This window comes from Trachemys scripta, chromosome 3 (genome assembly GCF_013100865.1).
Source record: "Trachemys scripta elegans isolate TJP31775 chromosome 3, CAS_Tse_1.0, whole genome shotgun sequence".
In the NCBI taxonomy this organism is placed as follows: domain Eukaryota; kingdom Metazoa; phylum Chordata; order Testudines; family Emydidae; genus Trachemys; species Trachemys scripta.
In genome coordinates this window covers 96,744,201-96,765,569 of record NC_048300.1, presented here as the reverse complement: position 1 = coordinate 96,765,569, position 21,369 = coordinate 96,744,201, and the positions used below count along the sequence as shown (strand labels likewise).

Here is a 21,369-nt window from a genome sequence, read left to right as displayed (position 1 = left end):
GTCTCCAAATACTACTGCCCAAGCAAAGACATATAGCATTATTCCTCTTTTTACTATCTCTGTACCTCTAAGCCTTGCTTGTTTTAGTTCAGTTTTCAGATCTCTCATCCCTTATTTCTTCATTATGTTGAAAGCCTGAATTCAATCTTTCTGGGACTTTCTTCACCCACCTTCTTGCTGCTGTTCACTATAAATCTTAATGTGACTCTTCTTCCCAAAATGATCTACTGCAGTGCATTGACATCTTCCTTCATTTCTTCCTTACAACATTTGCCTACTTCGGAGACTTCCAGCTGTTAGTTATCAGCTTCCTTTATAAGCCTTCTGGAACATATGCCGCAACTGGCTACCTTCCTCCTGGCTTTAGAACAGCTCCTGGCTGCATGCATCTAGGAATTCCAGGGTGTCTTCCTCTGCCTCAGCACCCTCACTCCTGCTTTGCTGCTGCTCCTCCTCCTCCTGCCTTGTTGCACTGGGCTCAGAAGTGTCCATGGAGGTGGAGTCGTGCCCCTTTTTTCCCCCCCCCTCCAACCCCCAAGTATCATGTCCAGCTCTTTGTAGAAATGGCAGGTCGTAGGGCAGCACCGGAGCAGCAGTTTGCCTCGCAGGCTTTGTGATAGGTGTTCCACAGCTCCTTCACTCTAATCCTGCACTGCAGTGCATCCTGGTAATGGCCAGTTTCCATCATGTCCCTTGATATCTGCCCAAAAGTATCATAATTCCTATGGCTGGAACGCAGCTGGGACTGGACAGCTTCCTCCCCCCAAACACTGAGGTCCAGCACCTCGCCATTGCTCCATACTGAGGCTCACCTGGTGCATGGAGGCATGGTCACCTGGAAAGATTCGCTGATAGCACTCCCCTTCATGTTTGCTCAGCCAGGCGTGATTTTTCAAAATTCCCAGGCTAGAACAGATTGTGGGACACTTCTGGAGGCCGATCAGAGTGCATTAACAGACAAGTGTCCACCCTGGCACTATGGCGCTCCAGTGGGGGCGCAGAAAACCTTGTTCCATTTGCTGAGGTGGAGTACCAGGAGCACTCTACGTGCCTTGCCAGCGTGGACGGGTAGTGAGCTAGTGCACCTGGGCTCCTTTATTGTGCTGTAACTCGCAAGTGTAGCCAAGGCCTGAATTGCCACAATACATTCTACAGTAGGGTTACCATATTTAAAAAATTTTAGAAAGAGGACACTCCACGGGCCCTGGCTCTGCCCCTTTCCCACTCCCAGCTCTGGCCATTCCCCGTCCCTTCCCCAAAGTCCCTGCCCTAACTCCGCCCCCTCCCCTGAGTGCCCCGCATCTTTCCCCCTTCCAGCCACGCGAAAAGGGCTGCCCGAGCGCTACCGGCTTCACGGTTTGCCAGGCAGCCCCCAGACCCTGCGCCCCCAGCCGGCACTTCCCCAGCACAGCCGGGGGCGCAGGGTCTGGAGGCTGCCCAGCAAACCATGAAGCCAGTAGCGCTCAGGCTTCGGGCAGCCCCCATGCCTCCGGACCCTGCGCCCCCGGCCGGGCACTTCCCCTCCCGTGGCTGCTGTGCTTCTCCCCTGACTCTTCGGCTCTGTTTAAGAGCCGAGCTGCCAGAGTGCTACCAGCTTCAGGCAGCCCCCTTGCCTCCGGACCCTGTGCTGCCAGAGGAGCTGGAGCCCAGGAGGGGAAGTGCCCGGCCGGTATTTTTCCTGGACATGTTCGGCTTTTTGGCAATTCCCCCTGGACAGGGGTTTGATTACCAAAAAGCCGGACATGTCCGGGGAAAAACCGGACGTATGGTAACACTACTCTACAGTACTGTTTTTTGGCCATATCTGTTGTGTTGTGACTAATGGAGCAAGCCAGAAATGATGCACCTGAATGGTACATGGAAGGAAAAGAGAATGGGGGAATGTGTACCCCATAATCCTTAAAAGAGCTTGGAGTAGAACTAGATAGTTATTCACTATCTTGCAGAAAGCGCTTGCTGTGAATATGGTCCATGTGATGCATGTATGTCTGGCCAAAAGAAGATATTGCTCAAGGTTTAATTAATGTTTCTACTTGGGTCTGAAGCAGACAGCAACAGAGTTGCACATCTTTTAACATACCTATTCATTGGGGGCTCAAGTGAACAATGCAAAGTCTATTAGACTACTTGAATCTATTGGTCTCTAGCTTGTAAATAGGAAGTTAACTGTTTACTTAATAAAAATAAAAAAAAAGCTTCAGAACTTGCCACATCAAAAGACTATCAGTCATGAACAGTAGAATCCTGTTCCAAAATTTGATTAGTAAACTCATGTTTGGAAGTAGCTTGTGGTCTAAATTATCTGATGACTTTGATTTAACAAACAGAACAAAAAAACAAGTTTACCATATCTGTCTAAACTTCTCTGAACATCATATATTCTAATTTGATAGAAACCAGACAGGTACATAGCTGTGTCGGGTTTTTTAAGAGCAGTGGCTCCAAAACTGGGGTTTATGAACCCCGGGGAATCGTGAAATGTTACAGGGAGATTCCCAAGGAAAAAATTCCCTAATGGCAGATGTCCCTAGGGATCCTGGGCAGCACAGGGCCAGCAACACGGTGCCCCTGGACTTCCAAGAGCTAAGCAGATCAAAGGAAGCATATCTATCACACTGAGATTTAAACTTCAAGGCTCATTATAAGAAATGGAAAGAGTGGTGGATATTTTTTGCTATTTTTAAAATTAAATAGGCAGCTAGTATTTTTAAAATTATGAACAAGTTTAAGCTTTGTAATGTGCATTGTTTTCCTGGACTGCTCAAGACCTGAATACTTGTGTAGGAGAAACTCTTGGAGTTGGCTTCTTAAATACCTTCATGCTGTTTCAGATCTGATACTCCTTGATGAAACATAGGAGCCTTGTCTTATAACAGACTTATTCAAAGTGATCCAAGTTATGAAAGTGAGATCTTGGAAGAGTTTCTGTTTTCATAATAATAAAAATACTGTAGTGATAAAAATTAATAGTGTGTAATAAGCGTGTCATAAAAACAAATTTTTATATTTCCAAGATCACTGCTTTTATAGCTTATACTTGGGTACAGGAGAAAATCCCTGGAAATATTCATTTTTAGGAGGGGGTTCGTGAGACTTGACATTTTAACGAAAGGGGTTCATAGGTTGTTAAAGTTTGGGAACCACTGCTCTAGAGAGCATAGGGTGGAAATTGAATTTTGTTTACCTTGAATTATTTTTTAAAAAAGTATCTGAAGGGCTAATGCACACAGCTTTAGCTTTTTCTAAAGCTATGTACCTGTCTGCCCTCTAAACTTCTCTGAACATCATGTATTCTAATATGATATTCAGAGAAGTTTAGACCGATATGGTAAACTTGTTTTTTGTTCTTTGTGAATCAGATAATTTACACCACAAGCTATTCGCAAACACAAGTTTCCTGTTCCAAAATTTGATTAGTATTAACTGTTTGACTGACAGTCTTTTGATGTGCCAGGTTCTGAAGCAATGTACTGGTCTGTCTTTCTGCTCAACTTGGGTCCATGAAAGTGTCAAAACTAAAAATTATTTCAAACCCGTAGAAGCGTGGTACTTTGCTTCAACCTTGTAAACACTATTTACAGCTTCATTGATGCTATAGCTTCATTTTTAAAACTTTAAAACTAGAATTTTTGTTCAAAAACACTTTCAAAAAGTCTGTGGGATAAATCATCCCAGACATACCCACATAGTTTGCCAGATCCTGAGTTATATCTAAACCAACTCGCGTATAACTCATGACAAACCTATGAGTGGGTTACCTGAGGTAAGCCTATGGATAAAAGCAGCCTAACAGCACCTAGTCTTCAGGAATACATCTAGACTAAACTAAGCAGGGCAATTAAAACACGAGTAAATCTGGAACAGACTTGTTCTCAAGGAGACCAGTTCCGAGAATTGGATTCCCATGGACAAATAGGCCTCAGAATGATCTGAAATTCAACTTTAGATATAACTATCAATATCTGATATTATTAATGACACGCTGCCTGACAAGCTTCCCATCTCTCAAACTCAATTCAGGATTTAAATATACAGCTGTATAAACAAACCTTCAAATAAGTTGCCATCTAACCCACCACTATAGAACTCTGACTAGTAAAACGAGATGCCATAGTTTTGAAGGGTCAGTCTTACTGTACAGCCACTTGGAATGCTCTACCACTAGAGAGAGCATAGGGTGGAAATTGGATTTAGTTTACCTTGAAGGTGTGTAGTGGGGTTTTTAATTTTAAATTTTTTTAAACTAACTGAAAGGGTAATGCAGAAGGTTTGTTTTAATCAATATACACTGGAACAGAACTGGATCCCACTGTCAGTTCATCACCTAGGGCTACCTCATTTGTACAAAAGTACAAGAGAAGCACATCAAAAATCCTTTGGTATTTGGCTATCCCCAAAAGACTTCTCACAGCCATTGGGATGGTAGTGAAAATGTAAGAAATTGGGTTAACGTCTCTGCCCAATAGTATAGCTCCTCACTTGTATTTATGCAATTTCTTTGTGAAGACTGTCTAAAAGTTCATTTGAGCTGAATAATTTACCAGAGTTACCTTTCACAACCCTCTAGTCATGTAGGGGTGGTGTGGTGGATTATTACTGATCTGCAGCTTATTAAACTGATTGTAATCTGATCACCCTTAGTTAGGACAGCATTGTTGTCTTGGCTCCATAGTGCACTAAACAGCTATACAGTGGGGACTCCATTCGGTGGTGGGGCATTTCTTGAAATGAGTTTATACCACATGTTTTCTCACCAATCCCTTTTCTTTCCCATGGCATCAGGAAGGGAGAAACAGCCTGAAAAGCAGCTTTATTCCAAACCTCTTTTGGGAAAACCACAGGAAGTACTTTAATGTGGATCTCTGCTCTGCCTCACCACGTATCCTAATCCCCTACCACAACCCAGTTTTGAACGCTTTTTTTCTCTCCAGTACGAAAGTTTCAAACTGGCCTACACTCACATGTTACAACATGCAAACTTGCATCATTCTCCAGAAGATGCTGAGCCTTAACTGACCATATGCCCACATGCATGCTGATGGGGTTTATGGAAGGGGTGATTGTGTTGGGAGGCAAGAGTAGCTTGTGGCAGAGAACAATTGAAGTTAACGACCATTCTTGGATTGTGCCAGAGGGGGAGTAATGCAGTACGGTCTTGTTGCTGGAATTTCACAACATGAATAACTGGCAGGGCCGGCTCCAGCATTTCTGCCGCCCCAAGTGCAAAAAAAAGCCGCAATCAGCGGCGGCAGTTCAGCGGCAGGTCCTTCGCTCCTAGAGGGAGTGAGGGACCTGCTGCTCCCGAATTGCCGCAGGTGCTGCCCCTCTCCATTGGCCACCCCAAGCACCTGCTTGTTAAGCTGGTGCCTGGAGCTGGCTCTGATAACTGGGTAAACAAAATAGTTTATGGAAAACTGTCTGCAGATGGTAGATGACTCATGGTCAGTTAAGGTTGTACATTGGAGGTTAGTGAGTAGACTGGTCTAGGTGAGTCTAAGGTGAGAAGTGATGTGGAGCTGGGGAGGAACTTAGCTGGCTCTTCCTACGTACTAAAGAACTATTAGAGGCACTTGGATTTGCTCAATCTCAGCATGAGCAACCATAATCTGTTAAACATTTGGGGGAGATTATTACAATATTGAAGATCAGGTTTATAGAGGGAAGGTAGCTGTAACTGGTGCCCTCCATAAAACACATTTGTGCAGGGAAGGGGGAAAGGAGGTAAAATTGTCTCAAACTATGTTGGCACTAAACAGTGCATCAAGAAAGTGGTACATCTCAGCACTGGCTTCAAAACTGGTTCATATTTTCTGATTTCAGTGTTATAATTTGCATGTTTTAAGAACAATACCTTGTCAGCAAATCAGTGTCAGTTTTCAAATAAAACATCACTTCAGACTGAATAGGAGATAGAAAATACTTATAGTGCAACAAGAATCAAATGGTGGCTCTTTAGTTTGTCAGCTTTAAAACTCTATCCATATAAACTAACATGTAATTCTGGCTGTCATATGTACAGTACTGTATTGTAGTGGCTATAATGAATACTGGTAACTAAAGGAGAGTCTATCAATCTGATCATGTCTCTAATCTCTTTACTGTTGCATAAATACTTTCCAGAAACTTTTTGTTTAAGTAATTTTACAAATCCAGTCTTGCAACTTGAATTGTTAGTAATTCATGGGGCAACCATGGGAAATGATTCTGAGAATAGGACTTTAAGGCAACCGTAACCTGGAGCCTAACACTACTCTCAACTTAATCCCAGTAACCCTGGTTTGGTGCACAGGTGAATTAGAAGTAACGGGCTTTTTTTCCACTTCTGCCCCCTACTCTTATTTATAACCAGCTTGCTTACACCCAGCTGCTGGGCTTAATGTTCTTAAGTGCGTTCTTTGCCTTTTTTCCTGTAAACCAGCCTCTAGCTGTTAAATTTAGCCTCTGGAGGAATGGTTTTAAGGCGCTTCAATTTGTCACAGGCATGCTCTGCCTGTGCTTAGCCTGATCGCCCAGAATTTATTTTAATAGGGCTTTCTTTCTTGCTGTCTGTCAGTTACCAAAGGGTGCATCTACAGTGCAAATGAAGGTGTGATTGTAGGGAGATAGGCATACTCAGGCTAGTTTTAATCTGGCTAGTGCAGGTAATAGAGGTAGATATGGCAGTACTGGCTAGCCACCTCAGTATGTCTCCAGCTTCACTGGCAGGCTTGTACTGATGCAGCTAGATTGTGTTACCACGTCTGCTACTATTGTCAATTCTAGCTAGATTAAAACTAGCATAGATATGCCTAAACATGCTACAATCACATATTCTACTTGCCACATAGATGTAGCCAGTGACCTGAGGGGGGCTGTTGCGTAATTGTGGAAGAAAGCTCTTTTGACTTCTACCAGCCAGGAAAGAAGAACTTCATTAGAGTAAAGGAAACACTATTCTCCCTCAAGATACTTTCTCTGCTTCACTTCAGAACCTCTGCTTAATGTGTTCCTGAAGCACCTGCTGCTGTAGTTAAAGAGAAGAAATCATTCTTGCAGCTGTGCTGAGCAATGCTCCATAAAGAATAAATGAGGCCTGATACAATCAAACCAAAAAATTCCTGTTCCCAAAAAGTGTCCTATAATCTCTGCACTTCCTGTCAGATGCAGATGTCTAACAGCAGTACTCGTAAATAAACTTCATAAAACTCAGAACACTTTTTTTATCACTAGCCTTCAACAAGCATCAGTTTTGATTGGTGTGGTGCGGGGGGAGAAGGGGATGGTGGATTTCTAAACTCTGCTCACAATAGATTGTGCAGATGTTTGCAATCTGGTGCATGTTCTCTGGGCTCAGCATCCTTGTAGGGAAGCATGTGACTTGATCCACGGGCTGTACTTGGCTCATTGTCCTTGGCTTTCTCCTGGACATGTCTATGCTGTGCAGAAAAACCCAACGCAGCAGCAAGTCTGAGCCTGGGTCAAGTTTTCTTTGGCACATGCTGCGGGACTAAAACTAGCAGTGTAGGCATTACCAGTCGTGCTGAAGCCTGGCAGTGAGGGAGGGTCTCAAAGCCTAGGAACACCTACATTGCTATTTTTACCCCCACTGTGCAAGCCTGAGACTGTTAACTCCAGCTCTGAGACTCTCTGCCGCAGTGTGGTTTTTTTTTTTGTGTGGACACATCCTTAAAGGCTTTACATGATCCAATGGGCTTCTTGAACTGGCTTCCCCTTGGGAAGATGCTTTGTTAGGCTCTTTGGTCTTGATTTCTTCTTGTTGTGGAGGTGGCAGTACTCTGTCAAGTCCACTCCCTAGTGATGCTTAGATTAGTTGTTGCTCACATTGTACTGTACTGATCTTCAAAATATGATCCTCCTTTCTTACCTGCATTGAGCAGTAACAATGTTGGGCATCTGAGTTAGCACTCACAGAGACAATGCTTAACATGCAGTGCATGACACCTCTCAAAGCTATTGTTTCAAATTCTGCAACTAGACAGATGTCATTGCAACAGTTAACTTGCTTCACATTTCCAAGGCTCTTGGGGTGTGTTACATTGCAATTCGATACCTACAGCTGTCCCCTGTCAGCTGGCTCTGGCTGCAGGGCTGTTTAATTGCAGCGTAGACATTCTGGCTCAGGCTGCTAGGACCCTCCTTTTTTTCAATATGCACCATCCAGTTTGTGCAACAAATGAATGCCCTGCAGAAATTATAGTGGGATCATGTAATTAGTGTCATAATCAAGGAATAAAGGATCCTTGTTGCATGGTGGTAAAAATCTGTATTTTTTTTATTTAAAAAAACCCTCCATGGCCTCTTGGTTATGAAGATAAGTCATGGCACTGTCACTTTCTAAGAAGTTTTCAGTATGCAAACAGCCTGCAATAGACCTGAGATGTCTGAACAGCTTCACTTATCTCAATGAGGAGCTAACTGAAACCTAAAGAATAAGGTGATGCATGGTATCTATTTGCATACCTGGATTTTTCCTGTCAGGGTTGGGGCTCCTTTGTTCTAGGCACTATGCAAACATAGTAAAGTACAGCCCCTATCCAATTGGTTATAATCTAAGTTAAAGTCTGATCTAAATGGGTTTTTTGGTATCAGAACTTCAATTGAAGCTGTATCTTTATAGTTGGGAGTTATACTTGGCATAACCCCTAATTTTGATGCAGTTGTGATATAAATGTTCTCACAGTATAGTTTCATCCCCTTCCTGTATGAGAATAAGCTATACTGTGTAAGATTGTCTACACCAGTCTATCAACAGGATGGTTGTACTGCTGTAACTAAAATTCTGTGGCTTATAGCAGTACATCCCTTCCAAGATGCCATAGATGGGTTGAGACAATAGGGAGCAGCGATAGTGCACTTCCCCTGATTCTCCCTCTAACGTGCATTTACATAGGTGAGCTTTATGCATAATTAGATTTCAGATCACATTATTTCTTTAAAAGATGCAGATAAGTGAAATAAATCAAATTCCTGCTGGCTTCTATTTTAAATCCTATAACTCTGGCATAAACTTTTTAGCTAACCCTTTAACCCACAATCGCAAACTGAAGAATTCATTATTAAATTCTGGTCTTTGGTTGTTCTAATGATTTAAATACAAATAAGTTTGCATTACTCATTTTCATAACTCACACACACACGTTTAGCCTTTTTCACCAGAGGGACTTTGTGCACTTATTTTCAATGGGGGATGGTGTCTTGAATTTCATAAGTTTGTGAAATTCAAGACAAGGAATAGTCTTTTAGTCTCCTGCTTCACAGCACCTACAGCATTAAAGCTCTACCCAACAGTCTAGATCAAGAGGTACATAGATATACTAAGTTAGTCAAACTTGTTCTGTATTCCCATAGAATGTAGTGCTGTGAACTGTAACAGCAAAGCAGCTTATCTAGGATTTATCAAGCTTGCTCTGACTACAAGTTGTTGAAGTGCAACTTGGTCTGCCAACATTCTCTGTGAAATATTTCTGGACCAACTATACATTACTGCTTAAAACTTTCTAGTTGTTTGCTGCTTAAAAGCTAATGACCACCTACTACAGATGCCATGTTTTTTAAACCCAATAGTTAGATACCAGAATGAGATTTATCCACTACGAAAGTCAGCATCTACTAACTTACCCTTAGCAAAACATGTTGGTACCTTGTATACATCAGTTAAGGTGACAGTTGACAGTCAAACTACTAGTTTAAACAATTTTTTCCATTCTATATGGAACATTTCTCTTTACAGATATTGGCTATTTTCTGTATATTACTTCAAAGTCTTATTTCAAATGCCTCACATTTTAATGTGTTAGCAAAACAAAGCTTAGCAAGTACATATCTTAGGCTTATACAGCCAGACATTGCCTATAACAAAGGGTTGCATTAATTTAAAAAAAAAATGGGTGTTATGTAGAATAGTGTAAGCTAGTGGAGTAACCTTGCTTCTACTTAACTTATTATCACAATAAGATTCTCAATGCATTTTCTGTTTCAAGTTTGTCATCTAAAGTGGTGAGATGGCCCTAACCCAGTATTCTCAGACACTGTAATAAGTAAGAAATGTAGCACTTATCTAGCATTGTCAGGTTACAATACCCTGGCAATGTCAAATCTTGCTGAAACAAATCACTTGGGACTTGTAAAAAAAAAAATATAGATAGATATAAATATAAAAAAAATATAATTTGTATTGATTTAAGAGGCTAAATCTTCCTAGGCAAAGGTATTTTAATGCAGAACTGAAATATGAACCTACAGAAATGTATTGTATTCACTCTTTCCTAGGCGTGTTGCATACTCACCCTAACATCTGATAATGAAGCAACAATTTGACTTAAATCAGCCTTGAAGGTGCTGGAACTATCAGACTTGCAAACCAAGTTCAGAAGTGCAGAACTGCTTAGAATTCAGCTTTAGTACATCTTATGGTAGCCTACTAGTGCTAGTAAAGAACTCTTGGTTAACAGATACTGATATGAGCAAAATGGCAGTCTCTTAATAGTTTAAGTTTTCTGGCAATAGCAATTTGCAAAATATTGTTCATCAAGCCAAGTAATAGAAGATGATAAAGAACCAACTAGAATGGAGGCTTAATGAGTTCACAAGCTGTTTGCAACATGTACCCTTTTTACTGAAGCACATGGCACCTTTTAAGTGTGCTAGAAAATAATTCTTTTGAAGGTGAGATTTATTACATAGCTTATTCAGTTTTAGGAGTCATTAGCTTCCTATTCATTTTTAGGAGATACTGGTTAAGTTCTAGCAATACCTCCTTTTTAAATTCTCATTGCTGAGGGGGTCTTGCTCACTTTGCTTTCCTTACTGATTACAAATTAGTGTTGCTACACTTGTTCTGTATTCAGTACAGGAAGGCTAAACACTTCCCTGGTTTACCAGTAACCTCCCCATCTCTCTCCCCACTCAGTCCTCTTCTTGGAAATGCCCTACATCTTGCTTGACTGTCTTGCCTGAGGCTATTTGAGGTTGGGATTATGTGATGACTGTATTTTGAGATTCCCACTTCCTTCCATCGTGCTCAAAGATCCTGCTTCTATTTCTGATGTAACATCTGAAGAGGAGCAAGTCAATAGCTGTGATTCTTAATATAGCAAAAGTATCAAACTGTCCTCCCCTCTTATCGGTTTGCACTGCTCCCAAATAAGGGAATACACCTGTATTGTATTTTTGTACTGCACTGAATTCTGCTGCTCTAATCACCTGTTCATTACAAACACCATCTTCACCAACATCCTAGATGCTGCACCCGTGGAGGTCACCTGATAGTATGACACAACCAAATTGACTCTTATTACAGCAATTCTGGAGATGGAATGTCCAGTGAACAGATTTCCCTTAGTGCATGTAATCTGAAGTGGGTCAGACAATAAGCTGTTAGCTTCAAACATAATTAAAAACTTAGGATGTTTGACAAGTCCACTGAGTTTAGACTCATATAATTTTCATTGATTCTGGATAACTTCTGTCCAGAACAGGTTTGAGGGATCAGTATGGGTGAAAACAACCCCCAATGAATTTTGGAATCTAACAAAAACTATTATGCTATTATATGCCAAAGCGCATATTCCAAGAAGTCAGTGTTTGACCACGCCCTGCTTAACCAAGAAGGTGTTTGAGCTGGTGGAAAAATGAAAGAGTGGCCTGGAAATGGAAGAACATAGGAGGGGAATACAAGGAACTGAGCAGACAGATTCAAAGTTACATTAGACAAGCAAAGTGAATTACAAGGGCAAAATGTATGGAACTTTATAATTCTTAAGAGTAATAATATAAAATGCACATTCGGTGGTCAGACCTTTGACCAAAAGGTTTTCCCCTCTATCAAACAGAATGATAGCGTGATGGCAGAGTTCTCACTGAGGGTGATAGTAAACACAAGTGGAGAAACTACTGTAACAATCTGTATGTCTCACCACAGCCGGTCATCACACAGGATGAGAAAGTACAGAGCTGGAACAATCAATCCTGTGAGCGGAAATGTTTCATGTTTGAAAATGAAGCCTGGGAAAGCACCAGGGCTAAATGTGCCTGCAGAATTGTTCAGTGATTGGCAAATACAGTACTTACTTTAGAAAACTTGCAAGTCCTACATCGTTGCTAGGAGACTGGCAGAAGAGAATCTTTGTCCTTACCAAAGAAGGAGACCTAACAGTTCAGTAACTATTGTACCATCTCGCTGATATAGCACATGAGCAAACTTCTGCTCTATGTAATCTAGGATTGTGTGGGGGCAGGAGGGAAAGAGAAGACGAACCACTACCACAACAAGCTGGTTTCAGTGTGGGCCAAGGAACATGACATAAATTGCAAATATCCATCACATGATTTGCAGAATGTAGAGTGTATTCTCACACTGATCATGTGCTTCATTGACTAATCAAAGTGTTTGATACTGTCCTCCATGACTGTCTTTAGACCATATTGATGGTCATGGGGATTCCAGAGCACCTCATTGAACTCCTTGCAAATCTCCACCAACAGACCACAGTACAGACAACAATAGATGCACCCTGACAGTGAGTGATTTTTTTTTTCCCCCCCCCTCCCCCACTGGGTGAGACAAGGATGTATTTTTGTCCCCGATCCTCTCTAATATATGCACAGAATGTATTATGAGAACTCTTGGAAGGTTTGGCAAAGTGGAAGGAGCTGGGATTTCTATTAGTGGACACCTCAACTCACCTCAGATCTGTTATTGACGCAACACTTTCTGCCACAACCCAATGATGCAGTGCAACAATGTCCGTGTGTAAAAACCAGGGAGGAATATGAAATCTTCCTGAATGCAATTGAAAACTGCTAATAAACAGAATGTAAGATGACATGATTAACAGACAAGCTGTGGAGGCAGTAAATTATCTGGGATCTCTTATCTCCAACCAAGGACCCATTGCAGGGAAATTGAAAGAAGACTGGAATGGCTCACTCAGCTATGGCCTCACTTAAAGTATTGGAGGGGGGGGGGGGGAAAGGCATCTTGAAATGTATGAAGGGGCAACTGGTGTAACACTTTTTGGCATATGGATGTGATAGGGTTACCATCCGTCCGGGTTTCCCCGGACATGTCCAGCTTTTTCAGTGTTAAATGGCCGTCCGGGGGGATTTCTAATCAAGTAGAAATGTCCGGGATTTCCCCCTTCCCCTTGTGCAGCGCGGTTGATTGGACGCCTGGCCTGATTGAAAGCCGCTCGCAGCCACTAGGGCCTCTAGCGGCCAGAGTCCTCCCCCTCCCCCGCTTCTTCCTCCCCCACAGAGCAGTGGGGGCTGTGTTCAATTCCACATGGAGCCTGCATTTCTCCCTCTGCCGGGGGGGTGGGGGGGTGTGTGTGTGTGGAGGCTGCAGGGGCTGGGGGGGGGGGGAGTGCAGAGGCTGCAGGGTGAGTGGGGAGCAGGGGGCACAGAGGCTGCAGTGTGAGGAGGAGCAGGGCAGGCAAGGGTATAGGGGCTGCGGGGCGAGTGGGGAGCAGGGAAGCACTTAGCAACCCCCCAACCAAGATGTTTCTGCTTAAGTTTTTAACTTCCTTAGTGATTTTTAAGGAGAGCAGTCCTCGGTATTTTAGAGATGCAGTAGTGACAACAGCTAGCACAGGGGTAGGCAACCTATAGCACGCCAAGGGCAGCACGCAAGCTAATTTTCAGTGGCACTCACACTGTCTGGGTCCTGGCCACCGGTCCAGGGGGCTCTGCATTTTAATTTAATTTTAAAATGTTTAAGAAGCTTCGTTTAAAAGCTTATTTACTTTACATATAACAATAGTTTAGCTATATATTCTAGACTTATAGAAAGAGACCTTCTAAAAAATGTTAAAATGTAATACTTGCACACGAAACCTTAAATCAGAGTGAATAAATGAAGCCTCGGCACACTACTTCTGAAAGGTTGCCGACCCCTGAGCTAGCATAACTGGCTTTCACTATATGCCCAGATTTTAAGTCTGAATAGATTGTATTCTCCTGTCTCTAACTCTCAAAAAGAGGCTTACATTTTTTTATAATTTGGTATGATTCCTTGTTCAACTCTCTGAAGTAGTTAATTGTTAGAAGGCATTCCAGAGATGAGTTTGAAAAGGCTTAACCTTAAATTAAAAATGGGTTCATTGTAGTAACAAATGCCTCTTGAATACTTGTTTCCTTCTGGGAAAGGGATGGGTAATGTTTGTTACATACACTCCATCCTCCAAGTCTGATTCCCTAAGAAGAACTGGAGACTTCTACTGTTACTACATGGTATGTCCATTCTCAACATAACTGAACCTCTGACCCTTTCATGGCCTCCTTGAGGGCACCCCGATTAGGTGATGGCCCAAGACCTTTCTCAGAGCAGGATCCCACAGCTTTCTAGGTTGGGGTTTGGGCTGCAATTAACTGAGTAAGTCTCACTTCAGTTCAGCACTTGCAGTCCAGGGCCGTGACAGCCAACTTTCATAAAGCAAAGTATCTATCCAGAACAAAAGCATGAGAGAACATCATCATAAACCACTTATATGGAGGTCTTAACTTGTCAAGCAGTCAATCATTTATCTTTGAAATGAAGACCTTGGCAGGTGTCACAGTACTTCTGGCCCTTTCTGCAAGTTCTGTCACTCTTGGTCATAGCGTCATGTCGGGTCTTCGACTGAGCAAGTGTCCCTCTCCCCTGTGAGGCTGGTGAATTACAGTTCCTTGACCTGGTTAAAGATGACCAAACTGGTATGTGTAAGTTCCTCCAGGAATGAGGCATCACCAGACTGGTTTCCAGTCTAAGGATTTGTATTCATTACTCCAGTGACTTTAATTCCTGTTGGAAATTCCTGTAGATCCTCTGTGGAGCTAGAATAGAACTTCTAGCTCTTGCAGATCTATATAGCATTCATAAAGATGATAAAGTATTCTCAAAGATACTATGCATCCCCATAACATCTGTCATGGTATGCACTGTTGAACTAACTGTTAAATTTAAGCACTCTGTAGATCCACTGTGGGCTCTCTGAAATCTGTTGTTCAACTATAGGGTCTAACACTTTAGAAATCATGGAAATGATTTGAAATGTGTTGGTGTAGGTCTAGCAAGCCAGTGACCCTTCAGAGGTCATTGCTTTTGTCCTAGGAAACACTATCAATGTCTTATTCTCCAAAGAGGAGTTAAGAAACCACTACCACTGACTATTGACAAATGGTTGATATGAAGCAGTCATCAACTTATAACAGTTGTACCATACTCTGGTATGCATTGCATATCTATGCAATGGTCTTTGTATGCTGATTGAACATAACAAGGGGACTTGTTTTTTCCAGTTTACCTGAATAACAAACTCTAATTTTGTACTTAATCCTAGAGTCAGATGTATCAATCTGACAAACCTGGTTTTAAAAATTGTTTTATCTACCTAGGATAACTTTAGTTTATATTCATAGCTTTTGCTGATTTAAAAACAAATGTAAAGTTGTTGCTCTGTTTGTCTTTCAGGCCAGGAACGTTTTGGTAACATGACAAGAGTGTACTATAAGGAGGCAGTTGGTGCTCTTGTGGTCTTTGATGTCACAAGAGGCTCCACTTTTGAAGCTGTTTCCAAGTGGAAACACGACTTGGACAGTAAAGTGCTACTTCCAAATGGCAGCCCCATTCCTGCAGTTCTCCTTGCAAACAAGTGTGACCAGAAAAAAGACGCCAGCCAGAATCCCTCTCAAATGGACCAGTTCTGCAGAGAAGGTGGCTTTATTGGGTGGTTTGAAACATCTGCCAAGGTGAGCATTCCTGAAAAATAAGGATGGTCTTGTAAAAGTGATGTTAAGCTAGTAACTTGCACTGGCTAATCAGTGATCCTGTAGGCAGGCTCTACTTACCAATATCTCAGCTGATCGTTCCTTTTTGTGGGACTAATTACCTTGTCCTCTTTTGCCCAGTTTCTCTTCCTGATGTGAGTTTGTGCCATACTCTGAGCTGCTCATGTGCCTGTTCATTGTGGTGTGTAAGAACCCAAAATTAAAATCCTGGGGAAGGGAAACTTTTTTAAAACCAGGTCTTCTGAGTCGCTGCTTTAGTTAAACTACTGGTAGTCATGCGTCTCTTGTTAAAGAATTATGTACAACTGGTACAGTAGATTTTATTCTGTTTGTTCCTTGACTTATCTGATTCGAATAGCTATTTGTAGCAACAAATTATTATTCCGGATCTGTGTAGCTACATATGGGATGTGATTAAACTGGTAAACTAATTGCACAAAATGGCAAAACTGAATCTGAAGAGTTGGAAGAAAAAGCTTCTCAGTCAGTTCCCAAGGTAAGCAAAGGGTTCTTGCCAAGTCTTTAAATGTTTAATGTTTTATTCTAGTAATGAATTCTAGCCATCCTTTCATGTAATCTGTCTAGCATAGAGGTGTGGGGTTTTTTTTTTTTGGTGGTGGTTTTTGTTTTCTTTGCATAACAGCCCATCAACATAGCACTTGAGTGCTTTCCACAGTTTTGCCGTAGTGAATTCCCTAAGGGATTCATAGAATCTCCCTTAATCCAGTTTTTCATATTAGGAGTTAACTCACTGAGTCTGAATTCTGAAGACTATTGTCCTACTTGATCCTTTGATTATACTGCACTAAACCACAAGGCCCCTTTGCTCCCCTCCATTTAGTTGCCCACTTCCCCTTCAACTGTCTCTGAGATGAGTCAGCATAGGAAAATAGACATAAATCTGAGATGGCTGTTCCAGGCAGCCAGCATGTGAAAAGAGAAGTGAAAAATGGGGGAAGAGAAGGCCTCTGAGAAGAGACTGGGTAGAGGAGGAAGGGTACACCTTAAGTAAGAGCAGAGAGGGAGAGCTTTGACACTTAAGAGGAGATGATTGCATTAAGCAAACCCAGTGGAAGGCGATGGGAAGAGGCCAGGAAAGAAGTTACAATAGTTTAGGCAAGATAGTGCATGCCTTGTATAACGTTAACAGACTTTGATAACGCAAGAATGCTGCCTGTCAGTTTGTTGCTACAGGAAACTTGCATTGCTGGTGTAATGATGAATGCCCTGCTTCTTGTCTTAGAATAAACAGAAGCTTTGTAGCTGGAAATTCCATTATGGGTAACTTTGTGTTCTCTAACTTTTTTAAAATCTGTCTGGATATAGTACCTTTCTAATCCGTAAATTGCAGTTGCTACCCAAACTGAGTTGAAGGTTGTGTCTCCTACAGCAGTGCAGCAACTGCACTTCTTTTGATGCTGTAAGTACAGCACATTAGATTTTTCTTGTCAGAGAAACAATCAAAAATTCCCATCTCAGAAAGCAAGTTGAGAACTGACTTGTTCCCAAATACAGTTGTATTTAAGGTTCTGAGATGGGCTACAGTTAAAACTATTTTAGAAAGCATTTTGAGTGGTCTTTGGTTCTCTTTAATCATAGTTCCTTTGTGCACTCAAAATGGAAAAAAAATAATGGCAAATAATAAAAATCCTTCAGAAGTGGGGATATTTTTTTGATACCCTCAAGATGTACATGTGGCTATCTAGGTCAATCTAGTAAAAGGGGAATTTCATGTTTGTCCCTATCCCCAGGCAGTGCCTATTTATCCTTGTACAATGTTAATCCCACAGCCCCAGAACATGGTTTGCTGTGACCAGTAACAACCAAATGCATCCTGTGCAAGTGTCTGGGCTCATGTTGGTGCACTGACTAGCAAATTACATCCTCATGTTGCTGTGGGAGCCGCTGCAACTTGCCTTCAGGGGAACTGTGCCAGGATAGGATGACTGTAAATGTTGTCAGGGTTCTCCACGGAACATGCTGATTGTACAGATCACACATTGCACTGTCTAGTCTTCTGAATGCCTTGACCAAGCTCCTTCATCAATCAGCTAGTGTAGTTTACTTTGGCCCAGGTGGCCGGTGCAGACTCAATCAGCAGGGGGAAAGTTTTACAATTACCTTGCACCATTGTAGCCCCTTTAGGCAGGCTTCCTTGCCCTGGGAGTCCAGCAGCCTGGGTGTCACCTGCAGAAGCTTTCATAATAGAGGACTGAGGTCTTCAGTTTTCTTGGTTAACAGTAACAAAGCCTTCCCTTAATATAAAATATAATTTACTTCTGAGCTTTTATAAAACCCAGCATTTAATGCCTCTGAGCATGCAAGACTGAATATTTTGTCTTTTTAATACCATTACTGTTGGTCTATAAAACATTGAGGCTACTAGGCAAGGTTTAAAAACAATATGGATAGCCTTGTCATCTACCCATTTATAGCTCATCTTGCAATATTTGCAAGATAAAATAAATGGCCAAAATAATCCACTCAAGTAAATACCTGGCAGCGTGCACGCTGGTATGCCAGAGGGTGTTAGGCTGCCAAATGCCTAGGCCACGTATTTTAAAGTTCTATTATTGGTTTCCAAATCTCACTTAAGTGGTGAGAGCCATCAGTTAAAATCTCTGGCAAGGTAACATTCTAATGCTTCATTTTAGGAAGCTTCTGTTTTAGTCACTTTCTCACTTAAAGTCCTTTATTTCCACATTCCTCTTCTCCCCTTTCTCCCCCCTTCTCCCCCCCCCTCAAAAAAAAATCTATTATAGCAAAGTGTCGGGATACTAATTTGTATCCCTCAATAATTCATCAATTCAAACTCAGCTTGTTTCATTTTAAATGAAGTGAGGGAAGTCAGTGAAGATTCCTTGCTCAAGCTTGACTATGCCCTGTATCTCACATATCTTCAAGTTCTAAACACAACTCAAAGTATACATGCTTTGCTCCATGGATTTTTATTGTGGCCCACAAAGTACCAAGACAAACTATCCTCCTATCTGTCAGATAATTAACCATTGCCCCATCCCAACTTCCCATTGTGGTTGAAAGTGATTCCCTTGTCAGAATCTGACTCAGTTGTTCACATGGCCTTTCAAAGCCCTTTTTTCTCTTCAAAGCAGGAGAGGTAAGGAACTGGATAAGAAAACTTGGCATGCTTTTATTTGGATATTGGTTCTAATTGTAGCTCTTATGTCTGCTTGGACAATTAGATGGGTCTGCTGAGACAGCTCCCTTAAACTGAAATAGGCAATGTCCAAGTCACTGCATCCCCTCTCATCATTTCACTGAGGCAGTAAGTCCTGTTCTCTCTTATCCACCTTCCCTCTACAGATTAGGGAATTTCTGTAGATTCCTATAGATTTTTCTACAATACCCATGTTTCAGAACCAGACCCTCCAAGTAAAGCACTTGCCCATCTTCACTGTACACCAAAATGGGCCAGTGTTCCCTTCATCAAATGAGGTGAACCTATCCTTTCTCTATATAAGGAATGTACAGTGAAACTAGATAACCTTTCCCATGCTTTAAAGGACTTGCAGCCTTCACCTTTAGGCAGGAATATTAAGCATTGTGTTCAACTCTACTCAAGCCAAGTCAAGTTACAATTTCCACAAAAGAGATCGTATTTGCCAATCTTTTTAATAGGCAGAGGTGACTATAACCTGTTGGTGAAAAGAACACTGACCTTTTTTTAAACTTTCACAACTTTTTCAGGACAACATCAATATAGATGAAGCTGCCCGATTTCTGGTGGAAAACATCCTTGCCAACTACAAAAGCTTTCCTAATGAAGAGAATGATGTGAACAAACTAAAACTGGACCCAGACCCCTTGAGAGCAGACAGTAAATCACAGTGTTGCTAATGTTACCTTTACTCTTGCATGTAAATGCAACAGAAGGAGCAGCAAGACACTTGTTCCTCAAACCAGACTGCTGCTATGGTGCTGCATTAAGGACAATCCAAGTGTTGGGTTTGGTTATCTTTGAATTGGTGATATTTTTGGGTGTTTACACATTTTTGTTCTTTTTGTATAAAATTGAAAATGTGGTGTTTATCATTCATCCTCCACTAAAAGAACAGCTGTGTCTAGCAGTTGGTTACCTTCTTCTGACATGAAAACAGAGGGTGGTGTTTACACTCTGTTCTCAAAGGAATACAGACAACATTCAGTATGACGCGTATCAAGGCTAGGCATTAGTTCAGAGGATGAATATTGTGGTGTATTCCAGAACAGTATTCTTGACAGAAGTTGTAGCTGAAATAAGCACTTGCCTCTTTGCCACGAGTGTCCTTATACCCATGACTTCCCACTCCTGCCTGCCACCTCTCCCACACATACTACTTTGTCCCTGTTGATTACCTCCCAATGTGAGGACCTGTAACTACAGCTCTCCTGGAGCAAGTGGGTCTGTTTTCTTGAACTGGATAGGGATAGCTGAGCAATGGCAGGAGGTCCAATCTTTACTTTGTCACTAAGACCCAATACAAGGTAAGCATACCACTTGGCAAGTAAGAACAGGAAGGGAAACAAGTGTCCTATGTGACATGGCTACTGCAGTGATACAGATGCTAGCAAGTACATCTCCAGTTATTAGCTGAGAATATTTTACTTCAAATACTCTTAACCAGTTTAAACCTGTAAAATACATTCCAGCACAAATAGCAGGCTTTCCTTAGGTTTATTTTAACTGGGTGCATTACACTAAGGAAGCATCACCCATGTGCACATATTAAAACTAATGGCCAGAAATAATTCATACACTAACGCTTTGAGATGCTAGCTTTAACTTCATCCAGGAGAGGACTGCCAATAAATAAAAATGTTCTCGTTTTGGTTACCTGTCTTAAACTGTCTTGTGAAACTAGCATACAGTATGACTAGATGAGTAATTCAAAATTACTCAGACCTTGGTCTTGGGATACCTTTGATTAGTAGCGCATGGAAAAGAGGGATGCCTCAGATGCATCTTAAGATAAATTTAAGGGTTTTTTTTAAATCACTCAGATATAGTTGTTGTTCTGTTACAAAGGCCTTCACTTTTTATAAAAACGCACGTAATTCACCAATGCAAAGTGTCAATGGAAAATGCGTTACCAATTTTTATAACTAAATATTTTGGAATGCTAAAAGCTCAAGTGAGGAAACTCACCTAGCTAGCTTTGCCTCCTGTTAAGAGGCTGGTTATGTGAAGTCTTGACTTCTGCAACTCATGAATATGGTCAGAATTTGTGGGGGCAGGATGGCTGGTGAAAAGGGTTAATTTCTCTAGTGATTGTGGTAATCCTACATTAAATGGAACTCCTGCTTTCTCACAGGCTCTGGATGCTGTTTTTTGCCACGTTGTTTTTGCGTGGTCTGACGTTGTTAAAGTTTAGGTCATAAGCCCTGCCCATGTGTCAAAGTTAGATGCACTGTCTTTCATACTTGCCTATTAAAGTGATAGGAAAGGGTTGTCATAAGTACAAGCTACTTTTTAATGAGATGCATACAGATAAATTCTTTATTTTTAAGCAATAAATAAAACAATTCAGGCACACTGTAATTATTCCTGTGTGAAAGACTCTTGTGTGTGTTTTTGTATTTAATGTTCTTTCGAGAAACTGGAAT

The 21,369-nt window shown here is 41.6% G+C and overlaps 1 protein-coding gene across 1 annotated transcript in view; it reads left to right on the top strand.

Annotated features, from left to right (window-relative positions):
• Positions 1-20,437, top strand: part of RAB32 (RAB32, member RAS oncogene family) — a 40,118-nt gene extending 19,681 nt beyond the window's left edge. Inside the window, exons 2-3 of the mRNA XM_034765468.1 lie at positions 15,449-15,726; positions 19,474-20,437. Of these exons, the coding sequence (XP_034621359.1) occupies positions 15,449-15,726; positions 19,474-19,623 (428 nt within the window). The 3' untranslated portion in view covers positions 19,624-20,437. The remainder of the gene's footprint in view (positions 1-15,448; positions 15,727-19,473) is intronic.
• Positions 20,438-21,369: the final 932 nt, after the last annotated feature.